This window comes from Scardinius erythrophthalmus (assembly GCF_964197995.2).
Source record: "Scardinius erythrophthalmus genome assembly, chromosome: 5".
Taxonomy (NCBI): domain Eukaryota; kingdom Metazoa; phylum Chordata; class Actinopteri; order Cypriniformes; family Leuciscidae; genus Scardinius; species Scardinius erythrophthalmus.
The window spans coordinates 15,144,310-15,165,685 of record NC_138225.1 but is presented as its reverse complement, the minus strand read 5'-3'; the positions used below and the strand labels follow the sequence as shown (position 1 = coordinate 15,165,685).

The 21,376-nt window shown below is 37.7% G+C and overlaps 1 protein-coding gene across 2 annotated transcripts in view; it reads left to right on the top strand.

Annotated features, from left to right (window-relative positions):
• stag2a (STAG2 cohesin complex component a) overlaps window positions 1–21,376 on the top strand; it is a 31,820-nt gene that overhangs the window by 9,039 nt on the left and 1,405 nt on the right. For both annotated transcript variants that reach the window (XM_081365621.1, XM_081365622.1), the window contains exons 14-33: window positions 6,391–6,499; window positions 6,584–6,701; window positions 6,816–6,919; window positions 12,333–12,425; window positions 12,724–12,813; window positions 13,041–13,244; window positions 13,322–13,392; window positions 13,629–13,716; window positions 14,500–14,580; window positions 14,660–14,752; window positions 14,948–15,119; window positions 15,866–15,993; window positions 16,289–16,390; window positions 16,471–16,619; window positions 17,007–17,135; window positions 17,900–18,102; window positions 18,202–18,421; window positions 18,613–18,705; window positions 19,565–19,691; window positions 19,866–19,943. In XM_081365621.1, coding sequence (XP_081221747.1) covers window positions 6,391–6,499; window positions 6,584–6,701; window positions 6,816–6,919; window positions 12,333–12,425; window positions 12,724–12,813; window positions 13,041–13,244; window positions 13,322–13,392; window positions 13,629–13,716; window positions 14,500–14,580; window positions 14,660–14,752; window positions 14,948–15,119; window positions 15,866–15,993; window positions 16,289–16,390; window positions 16,471–16,619; window positions 17,007–17,135; window positions 17,900–18,102; window positions 18,202–18,421; window positions 18,613–18,705; window positions 19,565–19,691; window positions 19,866–19,943 — 2,452 coding nt within the window. The remainder of the gene's footprint in view (window positions 1–6,390; window positions 6,500–6,583; window positions 6,702–6,815; window positions 6,920–12,332; window positions 12,426–12,723; window positions 12,814–13,040; window positions 13,245–13,321; window positions 13,393–13,628; window positions 13,717–14,499; window positions 14,581–14,659; window positions 14,753–14,947; window positions 15,120–15,865; window positions 15,994–16,288; window positions 16,391–16,470; window positions 16,620–17,006; window positions 17,136–17,899; window positions 18,103–18,201; window positions 18,422–18,612; window positions 18,706–19,564; window positions 19,692–19,865; window positions 19,944–21,376) is intronic.

The following is a 21,376-nucleotide window of genomic DNA, read 5'->3' as shown; positions in this document are numbered from 1 at the left end:
TTAGAGCATATTGCGTCATATCCGCGTTACCCTCGGTTTCCGCTCGTACTGCGTGGAGTCCTGGACAAAATGCGGAAGTTGTAGTTGTAGCTTCTATCAAGCAACGTTAGCTTGTTTCGTGCAGTCGTTATCTTTACCGACTGCAGCTGGTTCTGTCGACAAAGCATGCTTAATTTGATATTTTCCAAATGTAGCATTCGGTAATAGTTATGTTTATGTAAGGAAAGAATTATTGCTTTAGATTTGTGTTTAACGTTAGTTTATTGACATTGTTTATCTGATGTTTATGGCCATGTAAATAAATATAGCATGTGTTATACATAAAGATTAATCAGTATGTGTGAGTACAACTACAATATATATGTGGGTACAATGTAAAAATGATGTAGGTATGTTCGAATGTACTTTTACAATTGTTTAGAACACGTAAAACTTCGCCTCGTTATCACAACAATGAATTCGACATACAGTAACATCTATGATAACCAATATAGTATTAAACCTTACTTTTCTTGCGGTTAATTCATTTTAATGAAATAAAAGTGTGATGAGGTTCAAGAGTCATGAAGGAAGAAGACAGGGATCGGCGTGACTGGGACTTTATTCAAATAAAACAAAACAAACAAAAGTCGTGCACAACGCGCATTCACCGTGGCAACCGCGAAGGCACAAAACAGTTAAAAAATGAGAGCTCGGATCCACCGGTTTTCTTTCTCTGCGTCCAATTTTCTCTCCAGTCTCTCTCTTGTTCCAGCGCGGCTTATAAGCGGTCTCTCCACGCCAATAATACTGCAATAAGAAACAGGTGTTTGTCATTAACCGTGACCTACTTGCTCGTAGTGTTGCTTTCGTCAACGAAAATTATGACGAAATATTGTCGTCAACGAACCGTTATCACCTGACGAAAACGAGACGAGACTAGACGTAAATGCATGGTCATGTGACGATGACTAAAATACATGTATAATGCAATATCGTTGACGAATAAAAACGAGATTAAATGTGGTTTAAAAAAATAAAAACTATGCTAAAATGTCTCTTCATTTTCGTTGACCAAAACGAGACGAGACGAAATGTTATAACGTCACGACGAATGAGAGAGTTGTGCGTGAACCCATAGCTTTGTCGGCTTTAAATTCTGGATTGCGATCTGGTCACCCGATTATCAGCGAATTTAAAAATATATTACTCCATTAGTTATTCTATTAAAATGTCTCATTGATATATTTGACACATTCATAATCATTACTTTTGCCGGTTCTTTGTGACAGCTGTATGTTATTGGCAGCGTCTCTGTTTTTTTTTATTATTTTTTTTTATTATTGTTTATTTAAAAGGGACAATGCACATTAATTAACATTTTTATGTTTACACTCAAAATGTAAATGCGCCAGAGTTAGCTAGAGAGCTAATTTTCATCTGTTCATTGCTAATTTTCAAAGCAAACTTTCATTATGTAAAACAGAGAACAATTTAAGAAAATAGATACATAATACTAAGTACAATATAAAGAAGGGCAGTACCTACAATAAGATAAACCAACTATTAATGATTGCAGTTCTGAGTGTTTTTAATCCATTTCTTAAGTGTAAATTTAAATGATAAATAGCTGTTGCTTTCTCTGAGTTCAATAGGGAGGCAGTTCCAATAATTTGAGGCCCGTACTGAGAAGACTGTTTGGCCAAACTTACTACGTCTATACGGTACAACACAGTCTCCCCTGGTAACTGCCCTTGTTGTCCTGCCACTGCTGTTCTTCTGCTGTATAAATTCACCCAGTGGTGGAGGTGCAAGCCCATGTAAAATTTAAAAAATGAGGCAGGCATCTAAATAATGTAAAAAACTGTCAAAATTGAATAAATTATATTTAGTAATAATATTGCAGTGGTGATAGCTGATAGGTTTTTGGTCTAATATTTTTAAGGTTTGTTTATAAAGGATTTCTATAGGTCTGAGAGTTGTCACATTTGCTTGGGACCAGCTTGTAAAACAATATGATATGTGAGAAAAAATCATGGCATACATAAAAAGTTTGGCTGCCTCTGTTGTTAAATAGGGCCTTATGTGTCTAAAGTTAGCCAGATTATATCTAATGGTATTAGCCACCTTTTTAACCTGCTTTTTAAAAGTTAAATTAGAATCTAAAATAATACCAAGGTATTTAAACTCAGACACAACCATGATTTTTTCTCCTTCAATAAAAACATCAGCCTGCTGTGCACTTGGGGACCTCTTAGAAAAGAATATACAGACTGTTTTGTTAATGTTAAGATGCAGATGTGACATTTTTAGCCATTCGGAAACATGCACCAATGCTTCGGTTAATTTAGTTGCAGCCTGTTGTTTGTTCTTAGTATGCAAATAAAGAACTGTATCATCTGCATACATTTGTACATTAACAGATTGACAGACTGAAGGCAAGTCATTAATGTACAGGCTAAACAAGATAGGGCCCAATACTGACCCCTGGGGTACACCAATATTACAATCAAGATATGAAGAGTAAGAGTTACCAATATGTACACTCTGTTTCCTGTTAGTTAAATATGACTCCATCCATTTCATAGCCTCATCTGAGAAATTAAAAAAAGATAATTTTGATAATAATGTCCGGTGATTCACAGTATCAAAAGCCTTTTTAAGGTCCAGAAACACTGCACCTACTATACCACCCTCATCTAATTGTGACTTAAAATTTTCAAGGTTACATGAACACGTCACCGCATCAGCGCCAGAACATGGAGATTTTATTTTAGAGAATAATCGCACAACCTATTCGTTATCCTATAATTAAATAAACTAATCGAATATCCAAAAATCGTGACTCATCCCTGCATGGAATCTCTTGTTTCTTTTCCCAAATCTTCACTCACGTCACGTCTCACCCATTTTCTAAAGGTAGGCTATTATAAACGTTTCTTGGTTCGCTTTTAATTAGGCCTATTACATTCTTATTCTTCACTGTGGTAAAGTAGAAAAACACTGTAGGACAGATAGCCTACATTTGTACTTGTATGTCAAATTCTTTTTAACACAGTTTGTGCTTGTTATATTAGACATAGGGCGCGTCAAGACTCAAGTTTAGTTGTAAAGCGTGTTTCACACGCGCGGGTGATTTTTAGTTTCACTTTCTCTGGCAGCAGCGCAAACATAGCCTAAATATTTCGCCCTTGTGGAGGATAAAATTCGCTCTTCAAACCAATTTACATCAAGTAGAAAACACGAAGATATCATAAAGAGATCGATGGAGATCGATATCTTCGTGTTTTTCTGCTCGTGTCCCACATTCCTCTCAAAGCGCAGAGTGTAGTATATCACGCGTCTTTGTGTGGAAATATAAAACGAGGTTTTTTTTTTTAATAACCCCCCAACCACCGCCGGTAGTTGGTCCATTATCGCGGTGGTAAAAAAAACCTGCCACCATCACAGCCCTAAATATAGGCCTACTAAATAGCCTATAATAAGATAGCCTTGTTTGAAATTCTATATTGACTGGGTTAAATAGAACCGCATTACTAAAAAGAGACTAAAATACAATTTTCATTGACTAAAACTAGACTAAAATGTCATCAGTTTTCGTCGACTAAAACTAGACTAAAATGTCATCAGTTTTCGTCGACTAAAACTAGACTAAAATGTCATCAGTTTTCGTTGACTAAAACTAGACTAAAATGTCATCAGTTTTCGTCGACTAAAACTTGACTAAACTAAAAAGAGTATGAATGTGACTAAAACTAATAAAAACTAAAATGACAGCCTGACACAAAGACTAGACTAAAACTAAAATTAAAACAGGCCGCCAAAAACAACACTACTTGCTCGTCTCGTTTCTCTCTCTCCCGTTACAGACCGCGCTGAGCCACGCCCCCCTCGCCACAAAAAGCATGTCATTAAACGCAACATTTATAAAAATAGAACTTTACCTCATCCATGAACATGATTTTTCGATTCCCGTCTGACTGATTTACATCCACGGTGGAATTTAAAACGACAGTTCCCATCATTCCACTAGAGCCCGACCGATATGGATTTTTGGGCGCCGATGCCGATACCGATAAAAAAAGCCAGATACCGATATATCGGCCGATATTATTTATGTGTATATTATAATACAGTAGCAATATTATTTATGTGTATTATAGTACAGTAAGTTTGGACACACTTTACAATTGGCGTGTACAAACTTTTGATGGGTACTAGAGCCCGACTGATAAAGGATTTTGAAGGCTGATACCGGTACAAATATTTGTTGGTTTTAAAATCCGATATTCCGATATATCGGACGATATATATATTTTTTTTTTCAGAAACGCGCAACAAAACATTAACAAATTTCCCTAACATTAGTTATTTGTAGTTGTTATTTATGAGTTTTAACTAAAATAATATGATAATGCATTTTAAAAAGAAACTTGTTTCTTGTATTGTCACAACAGAACAGAGGAACATCAAAATATATTAAAGTTCTGATAAATAAAATGTATAAAAATACAAACTTAAGATTTTTTTTTAAGACTAAACGTTTAGTCCTTTGAACAAAAACAACAATTTCACATTCAAATTGACAACAAATTCAAATTGTCATAATTTACTCTCTCAAGTTGTTTTTTTCTTCTGTTGAAAATAAGTTATTTGGATGAATGTGGGTAACCAAACAGTTGATGTACCCCAGTGACTTCCATAGTATATTTTTCTCCTTTGGAAGTCAATGGGGACCAGCTACTGTTTGGTTACCCACATTCTTCAAACTATTAATATTAGAAAAATATTAGAAGGAAATTAATACAGTTGGAACAACATTAGAGTGCCTGTAAATAATGAGATCATTTTTATTATTGGGTGAACTATCCCTTTAAGGACAAGCGGCAATGTGTTTACAATTGCTACTGTCTCTTTAAGAGCTGAGCACGACACGTCTAATGTACACGCATTTGACAAGCGGACAACCGACATTGTTTATGTAAATCTTGTGTGTATTTAACAGTATTAGCACAATAATACTCGAAAGATAACTTAGTCCAGTATCCAGGCGCTGGTACTAGAAAGTTTCTAGTTCCAGCGCCTGGATACTGGACTAAGTTAGAAAGGCTTTTAGTGCATGTGAGCTTCACATGTACGCGCTGAGAAACGCACACGTTAGAACAGCGCATCAGCATTTAAAATTAAATGTTTAACCGACAAAGCATTAAAGCACATGCACATTATGAACTTTTGTGAACTGCAGTGTTAACATTTTATGTGAATAAAGCCTACGTCGCGTTGTTCCGCTTCACTCTCGGCTTATTTAACCGCAGCAAAACTGGACATGAGTCACGAATTTTGTCATCCTTATTTGAGTTAAGAGAACTGATAGGGATGTTCTTTTAATTGTTATTCAAACAATGTATGTCTCGTGAGTCGTTACCAACTCACCATGAACACACTTCACCGCTGATCTCACTCGCGGTTCTCTCTGCCCGACTCTGGCTGGATCAGCAGGTTGCTGAATGTGTGGCGCGTTATACACGAGTGTTGCCAACAGGGACGGTGTAGAGTGCCCTCTGGTGAACAAACTATACAATGGCAACACTCATAACATGGTTGAAGGGTGTTTCGTCCGTTTTTATTTTATTTTTGAAATATTAATTTATCGGCCGTTATAAATGCCGATACCGATAGTTTTGAAAATGCCTAATATCGGCCGATAATATCGGCCTGCCGATATATCGGTCGGGCTCTACATTCCACGCTCCACATCGTCATCAAGCTACGCCGTTGTTGTTGTTTGGAATGTAGCACCCTCTAGCGGCAAAAAAATCTTGCATATTGTACCTTTAAGCTCAACGTATACTTCGCACACTCCTCGTGACATAACTTTCGTCATCAGGAGGGTCCGCGGATGTCCACGTGCAGCCCAATTTTAGGTCCGGTTATACAGTTGAGTGCGCAAGCACTATATAAAATGTTATATTATTTAAGTTACCAGTATTTACTGATATTTATTTCAATGCTTTACAGCCTTTAGTGTGTTGTTTCTTTGTTTTGTTATTTCAAAATAACCCCCCAACCACCGCACCACTGCTGGTAGTTGGTCCATTACCCCCGCGGTAAAAAACTGCCACCGGCACAGCCCTAGTGCAAATCTAGTGGACTTCTTTTCAAGTGCTCAAGCCACTTGCACATACGCTGTTGTATGCACACCATAGACACAAAATTTGGGCTGTGTGCGGACGTCCGTGGAGCCTCCTGATGAAGAAAATGACGTCATTGCACGAACCCTCGTGGAACCCGGACAACCGAAGTATACTTTGGGCTTTAGTTCTGATCCATAATACATCTGACTCTCACCCTGACTGGTTCCACCATGTGGCTATTTTGTGAACACAACAATTCTGTGTGTTGTGTTCCTAGGTTGTTCAGTCATCATGGTCCAGAGGATGAGGGGCGGCCCAGGAGAGGCAGACAGTGTTTGAATGCTAACCTCATCAGAACAACTGTCCTGTTCTTTCTGGAAAGTGAGGTGTGCTTGATGTGCTCGGCCTGTAATGTAGAAATAAAATAAATGTATTTTTTGGGTTCTTTTATGAATTTTTATGTGTTTTAGCTCCATGAGCACGGTGCCTATCTGGTGGACAGCTTGTGGGACTGTGCATCAGAGCTCCTGAAGGACTGGGAGAGTATGATCAGCCTGTTGCTAGACGAACCGTTCCCTGGAGAGGAAGGTACAAATGCACACACTTGTATTTATCATAGAGGGTTTTTTTTTGTGTCTGGACCAAAATTTGGCTAAAAATCTTTCTAACCTACATCACAACACTGTGATGTGTGTATTTCAGCTCTCACTGATGCTCAGGAAACTGCTCTGATTGAGATCATGCTCTGTGCTGTCAGACAGACTTGTGAGTGTCACCCACCCATCGGACGAGGCTCTGGAAGAAGGGTAAGACACACACACACAAAACAACATTTTGATTTTACTATATTAGTGAGGACGTCCCATAGATGCAGTGGTTTTTACATAAAGGAGATATTTTCTTAACCCCTAACCATGAACCTAATCTATGGAAAAGTTGTCAACCCTCTACAATGCAAGTAAATCACTCGCATATGCATGTAAATTTCTCTCTGTGCGACTAAATAATGCCTATCATAGCCATTGGCTAATAAATTCTTAGATTTTACTGGCCATTATTTCACTCGTTGAACACTGACTGAGTTCTTGAGAGTTTCACTCTCCGTCAAGCGATCTGATTCTGTAGTATTTCCTCTTCAGCTCAGCGTACCTGTGTAAACTCTAGTGTGAGTATAAACCAGAGGTGTGGACTCGAGTCATGTGACTTGGACTCGAGTCAGACTCGAGTCATGAATTTGATGACTTCAGACTCGACTCGACAAAATGTACAAAGACTTGCAACTCGACTTGGACTTTAACATCAATGACTCGTGACTTCACTTGGACTTGCGCCTTTTGACTCGAGAAGACTTGCTACTTCCCATGAAAACTGGGGAAAAAACGTTCACACGCCGCTCTGTTTATCTGCATCTGTGAAAAAATGTGCACCACCTGTATGCATGCAGAGAGCGCGCGCGCTGCCTGCACGACATCCAATCACTGTAGTCCCACGTTGTTTTGATTCGACAGCATCTAAGCAGGCACATTGCAAGACAACCAATGAAGCGCAACAAGCACAACGCATGCTACGAATTTGAACGAATGATAAGCACCTTATTGGATGTAGCCACACATCCATTTTTTTTTCTCACGCACAGAAAAATCGCGAAGCAAAGAGGACACGGAGACCGACAGACTTGACAGAGCAGGTTAGTTATGATATAAAAAAATCTCTGCTCTCAGATTCTGTCACTTTTATTACGAAATTCAGACAATAAATACCGTTTTGGCGCTTGTAAATGTGACACGACAGATCCCTAGCGGCACGTGAACCGATCATCTCTAGCTGATAGTAAATAACGTTAAACACGAATGAACATTGTTGAAAGATACAGTACAGCTTACCGAAATGTATATTCCTCATACATAATATCGAGCCATCAATCAAAGGGGTCAATAAAACAGTTGGAGAACAATTATGTCACATAACATTTACCTCAGGAAAGCATTTAATGACCATAATATAGGCACGTTAGTTGGCTAGAAAAAAGAGCTATAGAGAGTATTTTGCTAAATATGTGTACTATTGCATGTTTATTATATTTTTACTTCTTTATCATTAAATAAAGTTGTTATTATAATAAAAAAATGCATTATATTTAATTTGTGTTATTTTTAACCTTAAATAATACTGCCAGCTGATAGGGCTCTCTGTATGTTTACAGCATTAGGTGAGATGTTTTTTTCTTGAGAAAAATGAATGCCTATCTTGTGTAGCCTACCTAATATTTATCCAAATGAGTCAATATTAAATCAAATCATAATAAGTGAATTGAACTGAAATAATAAAAAAAGCGTAGCTTACCAGAAATTGAACCATGTAAACATTGTAACATGTTGTCACTAAACCTAATAAAATTCAGTTTAGTTACTAAAATGTTTTGACAATACACTTATTGTGATGCAAAAATTACAATTATTAATAATTGCATCACAGTTGCACCTAGGGGTGTGACGGTTAGTATATAACCGTGAGACCGACGGTTATAGTTGAACACCATCATTAGATCTATATAACCGCCAAAACCGTGTTATTAAAATATTTTTTACAAAAAAAAAATTTATCATACAGAATGTTTAAATACTAATTAAAAACAATTGTTAACAGTCTGTGTTATTAATGGTCTACATCGTTTCCAACTGTATTTGATTCTTTGCCAAGTACCCCCTGACCGACCCAATTATTTTAGATAGAAATAAAAGCTATGATATAATGATATGCCATCATTATGAGATTTATTAAACAAATGAAAAACATTTGCAATAATAAACATTAGCAATGAACATTTGCAATCGGGAGACATGGTTTTTACCACTTAATGAAGTTTTGTTTTGTAAATCGTCAGACATGATTTTTACCACTTCATGAAGTTTTGCTTTGTAGAAATCCTTTCTTTAAAGCGAAGTTCGTTTTGTACAAATTGTATCTTAATTTTAATAAATGTTTCATCAACCAATAGAGAGCCTAAGTCCCGCCCCTCCGCTTCCGGCTCATGGGACCTTACTTCGGAAAAAATATGTATGGAAGTCAATGGCGAGAGACAACTTATCTTTTTATTCCGTCTGAACTGTGCCCTGAACTACACATATGATGTTTGTCAATTTAAAAGGTAATTATGAAAGTCAAGAAAGTCGCAGTTTGTCATAAAACAGAAGAGTAACGTTTAGTTTTATGTGAAAATCGCTCAATGAACTACATCTCTCGTCTCGCACTATGTGCATCACAAGATCCGTTGCTCGTATGTGTGTATTCTGGTTCAAAACACTCAGGCATGACAGCGTAACGTTACGATTATAATGTAAGACTATAGAAAAAATGACAGACGTTAGCTTCAGTAAAGTTAGCTTCATTCATTGAGAGAAAAGGTATGATGTCCCATGTGCGCCTTCTGGGTTTGTAGTCTTTGTAATTACGTATTTTCACAGTCTTATACCTCAACAGTTTTACATCAAACTGCGACTTTCTTGACTTTAAAATGCATCTTTTAAATTGACAAACATGTGTAAATCAGGGCACATTTCAAACGAGATCAAAATATTTGTTGTCTCTCGCCATTGACTACCATACAATATTTTTCCGAAATAAGGTCCCATGGTGGTCTACTGGAAGGGGAGGGACTTAGGCTCTCTATAGGCTCTATGTACGATCGCTTCCGCGTTTTGTCTCAGCCTGCCCAGTTACATCCGGTGCTGCGTCAGAAGCCGTTTTTGCATTAGGTGGAGATAATGGCAAATTACACTCGCTGTTTACAAAAACTTCCTGCGGTTAACGTGAATGATGTTAACAATATTGTGAGGCAGTTAACTGTCACACATATGAGTAAGATAGAGAAGTTCTTTAAATTATAAATTTCAAGCTACATCAACAATTTTGAGGGTGAGTATTCTCTCATATCGCAAAAAAATCCGACTAGCGAATCAGTTTCTAAAATCGTTGTCTCCGTTTCTGAGAAAATGAATTTTATTAAAGTGAATTGTCCTATAGAACGCGCTATGCGGAAGTAAAGACGCCGGCTGAGATCCTACCGGAAATACGTTAGCAGTGTTCGTGCATAGAGCCTATTGCATGTATTTAATAATTAAAACCTATAGGAGACAATAAATAACCGTGACATTGAGGCTCCGATGCGCCGCGTTCACTTGCATTGCATTGTGAAGCTGAACTAGAGCGCATCTCATCGTAAATGAATGAAACTCAGCGTAGGCCTCATACATTAGCATTAAATATATTTGCTGCATCCTTTCTAGAACAGACAAGGGCATTCTTGCGGCTTTGAAATCTGGTCAAAAAAAGTTGGTGCGGATGATGAGTTTTGTGATGCGGTTGCGGATGAAATGATACACCATCCGCGTATCTCTATTGATAACAACATTAAACACTACACAAATATTACTTTTATTCAACCCCCCCCCCGACAGTTATGTTACGAACCGTCACATTTGACTCACGTCATAACCGTCATCACCAAATCTGAAACCGGCACACCCCTAGTTGCACCCATCTCCCGCCCCCCCCCCCTTCCTTCCTGTTCAGCAGAAGAAATAAATTCATGTGAATTTTTTTGTGAAAATTAAATTTTCTGTTTTTTACTGTATTTGATTAATGTCATTGTATAAAAAGAGGTTTAAATAAATACAAATCTTACAGACATACATGATTTGTATGCATTTTATTTCTGTGGTAAGACGACTTGAAATGACTCGAAACTAAAATGGTAGGACTTTGGACTCGACTTGAGACTTGTTGGCTTTGACTTTTGACTCGACTCGGGACTTGCCTCATCTTTGACTTGACTTGACTTGGGACTCGAGGGCAAAGACTTGAGACTTACTTGTGACTTGCATAACAATGACTTTGTCCCACCTCTGGTATAAACCGTCGCGTTTCTCTCACACGCAAAGAGAGCGAGAGCGAGAGTCTTACATACCACGCAAAATCTACGTGCTACATGTAAACAATATTCTTGCTTGTATTTTCCTGTCAAAATAACGGAGTTAATCTGGAATTATTCAGCTTTTAAGAACAAGCAGAATATATGCCGGTTTCTCCGTTAGTGGCCGGAACTAATGCGTAAACGGCAGTCTCACTGGTTGGCACTCATCCCTGTTTTAATTTCAGCAAATCAGTTTGAGCGAACGCTGACAACGTGATTAACATTCATTAACCCAGCAGCTCATGTGTTGTATATTGTCATTATTAGTAGTAGAATTAGTTTTCTTTTTTTTTCTGGTTTGATTATTATCTTTAAAAAAAAAATACTATTATCAATTACTATATCTATTTTTCTTACAGAAACACTGAATGACCAACAATATCTTAAACACCACCACCAGTCCTAAGTTCAGTTAAAATGACAAATATTCATGATTATTAAGTTTAAGATCTAATTACTAAATTTCTATCATTAAATAATGCTTGATTATCATAGCATCATAATAAAATGCTTGACTGACTTATTTTAAGAGTGTACATTTAGATGTTTAAAAAGCTGTGCCATTTTACATGTATTTGTATATATATATATATATATTTGGTGAAATTGTATAACAGTGGCGAGTAATCAAAAAAAATGTACTAGCCAATGGCGATTCTATTGCCAAGGTGTAGAGGGGTTGGTTGAAGATTTTTAAAAAATCACCCTATCGATTTTCTAAATGCATGTTATTTATCTTATTTTGAACGATTCATCCATGTATGTTTCATGTAAAAAAAAAATTAATGATTTTTTTAAACTCGATCTTCCTTTGAAACGAAAGGCTTCTCTCTTCTGTCATGTATGCTAGACATCTCTGATCATTTAGTCTGCTTAAATCTCGGTCATTTCTTATAATCGACCTCAAGCTCGTATTCAGATCTGCCACCATTCAATCAACAACTGATGATTAGAACCAAGTCTCCATCCTATATTTTTTTCTCTTTTGATAATCCGTTTACTACATGGAAGATGCGATCTGATGCTGCTTTTTTTTCATCTAAACTATAAAGCATGATTTGGGTGATTTATGAGCCTTTTCAAATAGAGAGGATCACTTCTTATGTTCTCACAGGTTCTATTCTCAAACCATCATACTTATGTTGTCACTTAAAGGAATAAAAATAATTGTCTAAAAACTCTTTTAAAATGCTGTCATTATTCACTCATTCTCAAACCCGTTTGCTGTTTTTTTTATTTTGGCACAGGTTCTGACAGCTAAAGAAAAGAAAACCCAGTTGGATGATCGAACAAAGATCACAGAAACGTTTGCTGTGGCTTTGCCTCTGTTATTGGCTAAAGTAAGTGTTTCTCTTCCCTGCCAGACAGTGTGTAATGCATCAAAAGAATAGGAAACAAATGTAAACGATTGACAAAATGTCACTTTGATTGATCCTCAACACTTTTTGTGTGTTTTGGGGTTTTCAAAAGAAAATTTACTGCATTATTGATTGGCTTTTTGGGCATACAACAACAGTCCACAACTTCCAATTTGCATATAAATATTCCAACCAAATGGTTCGGGCCACCTGAATCTGGATGCAAACCGATTGATTTCTGAACTGACTCTCTCTCTCTTTCTCTCTTTTTCTCTCTCAGTATTCAGTGGACCCAGAGAAGGTCACTAATCTGTTGCAGTTTCCTCAGTATTTTGATTTGGAGATCTATACAACCGGTCGGCTGGAGAAGGTGATCATGCTCATCCAAAAAAAAAAAAAAAAAAACTTCATATTGTGCCACATAGTAATACAAATATTGTGCTTATAAAATATAGCTTTGTGTTTTAGTTCTTTTTTCTATTGGAAGAAAGTTCCCAATGCCAATAGTTTTTTTAAATAACGTGAATATAAAGAAATTATTGATTGTTTTTGTTTTGTTATAGTAGTACTGTAAGTAATAACTATGATGTCCTGCAGCATCTGGATGCTCTGCTGCGTCAGGTCCGCGATGTGGTGGAGAAGCACACAGACACAGATGTATTAGAGGCATGTTCTGTGACATTCCATGCACTGTGCAATGAGGAATTCACCATCTATAACCGCGTAGATATCGTCCGCAGCCAGATGCTCGATGAACAGATTGACAAGTTCCACCGCTTGCTGGAGGATGTCCTGCAGGAGGTTTGTGTGTGTTTTAGTTTATCACAGCTCTGTGTAATTTTAGCCAGTTTGAGTTTGAATGCTTTTGTTTCTTTAAGGGGGAGGAGCCTGATGAAGATGATGCCTATCAAGTTTTGTCAACACTCAAAAGAATCACAGCCTTCCACAAGTAAGAACACATACTCAAAACTGAGAGATAATTGAGCTAAAACTGAGAAATAGTTGAGCTAACTTGCTAAAATCTTAAAATTTAAAGTTCTTAAAACACTGCTTTCATTTGATAAGCAGATTATTCTTATTTATTCTTTTGATTTTGGTGCGAAATGAGATCTGGACATATTTCTGTGAGACCAGATGAGTGTCTTCATCATAACTGTGTGTGTCTGTGTGTCTGTTTTCCTGCAGTGCCCATGACCTTACTAAATGGGACCTTTTCACCAGCAACTACAAACTTTTGAACTCTGGCCTGCAAAACGGGGATATGCCTGAGCAGGTACTGACTACTAACACAGGGGTTTACTCATTTTAGCAGCTATTCTGCAGCTAAATGTTGTCCTGAATCAACTTCATGCTGCTTTGATAACAAAAAACGGAGCACAAGGAATTTTCTATTTTCATTCCCCAGATGCATTTAGATTACATGTTGGTACTTAAGGAATATTAATCAAGCAACGATGCTGTGAAGAAAAAGAAAAACTACTCAATGAACTTGGCTTGAAAGCATCAAATCTGTTTTAAAGGGATAGTTCACGAAAAAATGAAAATTAAGTTGTTCCAAACCTGGATGAATTTCTTTCTTCTGCTGAACACAAAAGAAGATATTTTGAAGAATATGGGCATCCAAACAGGCCCCATTGACTTCCATAGTATGGAAGAAAAAAATACTAAGGAAGTCAATGGGGCCCTGGGCTTGTTTGGAAACTGACATTCTTCAAAATATCTTCTTTTGTGTTCAGCAGAAGAAAGAAATTCATACAGGTTTGGAACAACTTGAGGGTAAGTGATGACTTAATTTTCATTTTTGGGTGAACTATCCCTTTAAATGATCATATATAAAAAGAAGAAATTAATTATTATATAATTATAAAGATTATTACCCCTGACTTATTCATTTATTTATTTTACAAATGTACTGTAGTGCATAGTTTTTAGTTACAAGTACTGTAGTTCTCTACAGGCCATATTTGGTCTGTGACCTGTGTGTTTGACTCTGGTCTAAACTCTTTGACCTCACTTCAGGGACTTTTATTGATATTTAATTGTTTTGTTTTTATAGATTGTGGCTCATGCACTCCAGTGCACTCACTATGTCATACTCTGGCACTTGGCTAAAGTCTCAGAGGGCAGTGCCAACAAGGTACAACACACACGTACGTGCCCAGACCTGTGTGAGACTGTCATTTTGAATGTTTAGTCACACTCTTGTCTCATTTCAGGATGAAATGGTGCTGTTGCGGAGGCAGGTGAGAGCCTTCTGTCTGATGTGTCAGAGGTACCTGAACAGCATCAGTACCACTGTCAAAGAACAGGTGAGTCTGACCTGCCACAGACCACGCATCCTTTCATGCATATGGGATTGTGGGAAAATTAATGAATTCTTAGGGGCAGTCGTGGCCTATAATTGTTAGAGTCATACTGGTAACCCGAATGTTGCATGTTTGATTCTTAATACCGGCAGGAAATTATTTGTACTTTCATGAACTGTGTGTATCTGTGTGTTGCAGGCCTTCACCATTCTCTGCGATTCACTCCTGATCTTCAGTTATCAGATTGTGGCGTCGGGGCGGGAAGCTTTAGAACCCCTGGTGTTCAGTCCAGATGCATCCTTACAGAGCGAACTAATCAACTTTATCCTGGATCACGTGTTTGTTGACCAGGATGAGGACAGCAGCACAGGTGAACAAAAAACAAATACAAAGAGGACAGAAGACTGTTCTGATCCACTCTAAAGTGGATTTTAAATGTATAACAGCATGTATGTAGTCTTTACTCCAGAGGCACGATCAGCTGCTGATTTGTAATGCATAGTTCTAATTTCTGACATCACCAAAAGAATAAAATTAAAATAAATGATATGGCAATATGTCTCAGGTTTGAGTTTGGGGTCATACGACAACTGTTGTTGTCAAACTGTGGCATACCTTGTTTAAAATAAATTAATCTGGATTAATTATGCTTTATGAGCTTTTTGGATCTTTTAAGTTTTAGTTACCTGAACTTTCTGTGGAAGGACAAATATCTCCCAGGTTTAATTAAATCTTAATTTGTGTTTGATGATTAACCAATGACTTGAGGGTGAGAAAAATTTTCATTCCATTTAAGAATACTGTGAGGAAATGTATTTATAATTTTTTTTGGTTTGGTGCTGTTATTGGAGCAGAAATGAGACACTGCACCTCATTAATTTATTTAGAAACACTCAAATTTGTAGAAAAACCAAATTGGTAATTACCAAGAAGTTGGTAATTGTATTCAATTTGTATTATTTTTTATTTCCATCATTGCTTTAAAAAATCGTAACAAAAAAGAATAAAAAAAGTACAAATTATTATTATTATTATTATTATGTTATTCTGCACAATTATTGGCTGCTTTTTTCACTATTCAGTCCAATTCATCCATTTCTGGGTTGTGTCTTGCAGACGATGAGGCTGGTAAGATTGAGGCGCTCCATAGACGCAGGAATTTACTGGCCGCCTTCTGCAAATTGATCATCTACAACGTGGTGGACATGAAGACAGGAGCTGACGTCTTCAAACAGTACATGAGAGTGAGTCCCACTCACAGTCCTTGTAACAGTCCTCTGTGTTTTATTTATTTATTTATTTAAAGATTTATTTTTAGTGTTTTGCCTTTATTGGGATAAGATCAAATATAGTACACAGGATGTGAAGTGGGAGTGGGATTGGTATCGGGAAAGATCTGTGAACCGGGAGAGGAACTCAGGCCACCCGAAGTGCAACCTTGCTACAAGTCGGAGCCCTGCCCATGAGGCTATCGGCTCCGACACAGTCCTCTGTGTTACTTGAAGCTTACAGTGCATCTCTGTCTCTGTCTGTGTGTAGTACTATAATGATTATGGTGACATCATTAAGGAGACCATGAGTAAGGCACGTCAGATCGACAAGATTCAGTGTGCCAAGACTCTGATCCTCAGCCTGCAGCAGGTGAGATAGCGCTTCAATCCTTACACAGACCCGCTCTGCCAGCAACACTGAATAACAGAAGGGTGATGTGTGTGTTTCAGCTGTTTAATGAGATGCTGAGTGATCTAGGCTGTAACTTTGATCGTTCTGCATCTGCTTTCTGTGGGATTAAAGAACTGGCCCGACGCTTCTCGCTCACGTTTGGACTTGATCAGGTCAAAACAAGAGAGGCGATTGCAATGCTCCACAAGTAAGAAAACTCAAACATGCTTGCTGTTAAGACCCAACAGGGTTATGGGGCTGGGCTCCATCCACTATCTTTCTCCTGTCTGTATAAATCATATATTTTATTTATGTCTAGGATTTTTATTTGTCACCAGATTAGCACCAAAAGCAGCTCTAGATTGCATAAAGTTACTGAAACAAATGAATACAAATAGTGGTTGACTGAAATGGGTTTTTCACTGGCCAATACCAATATTAAAAGAAAATGATTTATGTTTTAAGAGAGGTTCACAAATCTTCTGACTGTCATACTGCTAGCATCAGCACCATTTTTGGAAAAGGGGCATCAGCGTCCCCTTATGTCTTAGCGACAGAGTCTTAAGTGTGTGTATATGTGCTTTTTGTGTTTTAGGGATGGAATAGAATTTGCATTTAAAGAACCCAGTCCACAGGGAGAAGGCGGCCCTCCTCTCAACCTTCCGTTCCTTGACATCCTCAGTGAGTTTTCCTCCAAACTACTGAGGCAGGACAAGAAGACTGTGTAAGACACTCACACTGAGAATCCCTTGCTTTCTCAGATCCCTCAGAGACCTAAGCATTGTTATTCATGGTGTATTCGTTTTTTTAAACCTCAAAAATATCTTTAGGAAACCATTAGTTATAAAAACTATTTTTTTAGGCACAATTTACATTGGCGTATAAGTTGGAAAAATGTTGCAAAATTGCAACGCTGGCCATTTAGCGCTGGGCAACTATTTTTTTTATACAATAAGTGAATATTTGAACACCAGCATTTGCAACATTTGAGATAGGAAGGTAAAAAAAATTGACAATTTAAGTACTGTAAATTTAATTTACAAAATTTTAGATGGCATGTAAGCCTATATATATATGTATGTATGTGTGTATGTATATGTGTGTGTGTTATATTATTTTATTTATTTTAAACAGATCAGTTTGTTCCAAAAGTGTTAAGAATTGTTCCAGCCATTCTTAACACTTTTGGAACAAATTTATCTGAAGTATCAGGCATCTAATATATATAGACATACATTTTGAGTGACTTTAGCAAGCTGTGGCAGATAATATTTGATTTGTTTTTGTTCTCACTGAAACTGTTGTTGTGATACATCTCAATCTTCAGCTACTGGAATGTGTAGTTTTTACCCATATTTAGTGAATATACAAGTGTTGCAATTCTGCTGCGCTGGGTCTCTGAAGGTTAACTGTGTACTGTCTTTTAAATGAATTTCTCTACTGAAGTATATCTGTGTTCTTTGTTTGACCTCTGATCTTTCCCATCAGGCACCTGTATCTAGAGCGGTTTATGACCTTTCAAATGGCCCTGCAGAGGGACGATTGCTGGTTGCCGCTCATCTCCTACCGGAACTCTCTGCAAGCGGGCGCTGATGATGATACACTGTCTGTCATCAGCGGCATGAGCAGGAGCTCCGCCCGCAGTCGCCGGAGCAAACCACCCGCTGCCAACAAGAGAAAACTGCCTGAGGGTTCGTGTGTTCAATCGTAATTATATCATTAATTATAATCTCTACAGAGTTAAAACTAACTTTCCCTTTCATTGTCTTCTCTATCTGTCCGTCTCTCAGAGGAGAGTAGCTGTAGCAGCAGTGATGTGAGCGCGTGGGTCAACCGAGAGCAGACTGGCCCACACACTCCTGTAATGATGTCATCACCCCACATTGTCTCCACTGTCCTGCGGGACGCAAAGAAGCTTCGACCAGAGGAGGGGTACATGGGAGTTTACAGCATGAGCAACGAAACGCAACACACACCCCTGCAGCAGCCGCACCAACACATGGACTACAAGTAAACATACACACATACATTTATACTAGGGCTAGGCAAGTTCTAGGTATAGAACTCCACTGTCCTGAAGAGTTTAGCTCCAACCCTCCAACTCTGCAGGACAGCAGCTCTCTGGAACCGAACTTGCCCACCCCTGATTTACACACACTCCCTCTATTAGTAAAGAGTTGACTGAGAAATGTTGTTTTCAGTTCTCAGGTCACGTGGATGATGGCCCAAAAACAGCAGCAGGACAGAGCAAGCCTGCAGTATGGCAAGATGAGAGGCCACATTCAGCACACCATGTGAGTGCACATCTACGTACACATTTTAAATTAATACTTTTATTCAGTAAGGATACATCAAATTGATCAAAGGTGACAATAAATTACATTTATAATTTTATATTAGATTTCTATTTCAAAAATAGGCTGCTCTTTTGAACTCTCTGTTCATCAAAGAATCATTAAAACAATGTACTACAGTTTCCACAAAATATTAAGCTGCACAACTTTATCATTGATAATAAGAAATGTTTCTTGAGCATCAAATCAGCATCATGTGGGGATCATGTGACAGTAGCCCCTTTTCAGAGCGTTGATCACAGAAAATTGACATAGAATTGCTAGAGTCTCTTCTGTGTGAACGCATACATGCCTCGGGTTGGGGACCTAGTAACATTGGTGGGATTAGTCCCAGAATGCACCTTGTGTGTACAAAAGGCAGGACCAGTGCTGTAAGGGGTATCTCAATGATGTAGTTATCGTGCGACTCTTTGACCGGGGGTTTTAAATGCAGATCAACGTTCACGTTGCACATTAACAAAGAAGAAAGTTTGTGTTCGTCAAGGAACAAAGAAAGGACGGAAAAATGTCTGCAAACACGTCACATCCTGATGTCACGTGTCTTTACGGGATCTTTACGAGATGTGTGTGAACGACCGCTCAGATTTCAGAAAATCACTGGCAGTGTGAATGAACCAAAATTAAACGATCCCGGGACACATTATCAGTGTATTTTTTTTAAATCAAATTAATGCAGCCTTGTTGAGCATAAGAGACTTGTTTAAAAAAAAAAAACATTTAAAAAAAATGAAAGATCCAAAACTTTTGAACGGTAGTGATATTAGTGATAATTTTTTTTATTGATGTGCTTGTTTGCTAGTCGCCGTGGCAGCGGACTGATGGAGGATGATGAGGAGCCAATTGTAGAGGATGTGATGATGTCATCAGAAGAACGACTGGACGACCTTAATGAGGGCATGGACTTTGATACCATGGACATTGATCTGGTAGGAGTCAGAGTTCAGGATAGCATGAAAGTGACAGTGAAAGTTTCTCAGATCTTCACATAGTCCATCTAATCCAATCTCCTTTGGCTGCGGGGTCAACACACTCATACATTGAGAGAAAACACATTTTGTGTGTCATTGTTTTTAACTTAACCTTTTTTTGTCCCTCTGAAGCCTCCATCCAAAAACCGCAGGGAGAGGTCAGAGCTGAAACCAGACTACTTTGACCCTGCCTCCATTATGGACGACTCGGTGAGCATCAGGGTTATTATAGTTTTGCATTTTTCATTAGTTTTTATTTTTATTTCGTTTTGACTTTTTGTTTTCAAATTCAGTTTAGTTTTAATTAGTTTTTAAAGTGGGTTTGCTAGTTTAGTTTAGTTTTTATTTTTTGAAAATGCTTAGTTTTAGTTTAGTTTTTATTAGTTTTAGTGTTAGTTTTAGTCTTTTTTTGTAATTTGGGTTATTTGTCAGGGGCAAGATTCAAAAAGGTCGGAAAAAGTATTGTGTAATAATAACTCAACAAAAACATCATACAATTTTAGAAAATAGCCAATAGCCTACTCATCTGGATTTAAGCAGCAAACATTCAGTGTAAAAGTAAAAAAATGACATAACATTATTTTATATTTGAATCACAGCTTATAGTGTTTTGACATCGACAACCACAACCAAAAAGTGCATTTTACCTCAAACTTGCGACTAGTTAACTTTCTAAAGAAGGCCAATCGCTTCTCGGGTCGACATTAACACACTGACAAAATTATATTCAGAATTTAAAATATTTTTATACCACTTTTTAATGTGTGATTGTGTAAAGGTGTTCACGAGATAGAGATACCAACCTTTCGCGAACTTGCTTTCAACGTCGAACGAACACTCGTTCTCATGGAGACGCGGTGTGCACGGAGGGGAGGGGCTGTGTGTGTGTGTGTGTGTGTGTGTGTGTGTGTGTGTGTGTGTGCGCGCGCACGTGAGAGACGCATGGGGAAAGGAATGCAGCTTAATGAATACGCTGCGTGTTTTAAATAGCGTTAAAAAATGAAAGACCTTGACAAAGACGAAAACTAAGGACATTTACTCTATAATTTTATTTTATTTTAGTTAGTTTTGCCAAACACACATTACAGTTTTAGTTAGTTATCGTTTTTTTGCAATGCCTCGTTTTTATTTTTATTTCAGTTAACGACGATGTTTTTTCCCACCTAGTTTTCGTTTTTTCGTTCGTTTTCGTTAACGATTATAACCTTGGTGAGCATTAATTCATCCGAATGTTTATTCATTAACTTATTAATCCACTCAGTCTATTGATTAGTGGTGCTTGTTAGAAATCCCTCAGACTTAAATTAAAGGATGGACCAGAGCATTTTGTGTTTTTATATGTATCCCCCCCCCCACACTCACAAAATTCAAACATCTGCTTTGCTCATTTGTTCTCTCTGTTTGTCCAATTGTTCTTGTCATTGTGAACTGACAGAGAGAGATGCTGTGAAAGAATACGGTACTAATGGCCTATTCACACCAAGAACAAAACCTATCAACTATGAAGTAACGATAACGATAAACTATGATGTTTAAAACGTCATTGTGAAGGTGTGGTCTCATTAGCTAATTTTTGTGGGCAACTAATTCCATTGCCTTTTGTCAATAACAGCAATGCACACAGATCACACAGAGGTCACTCT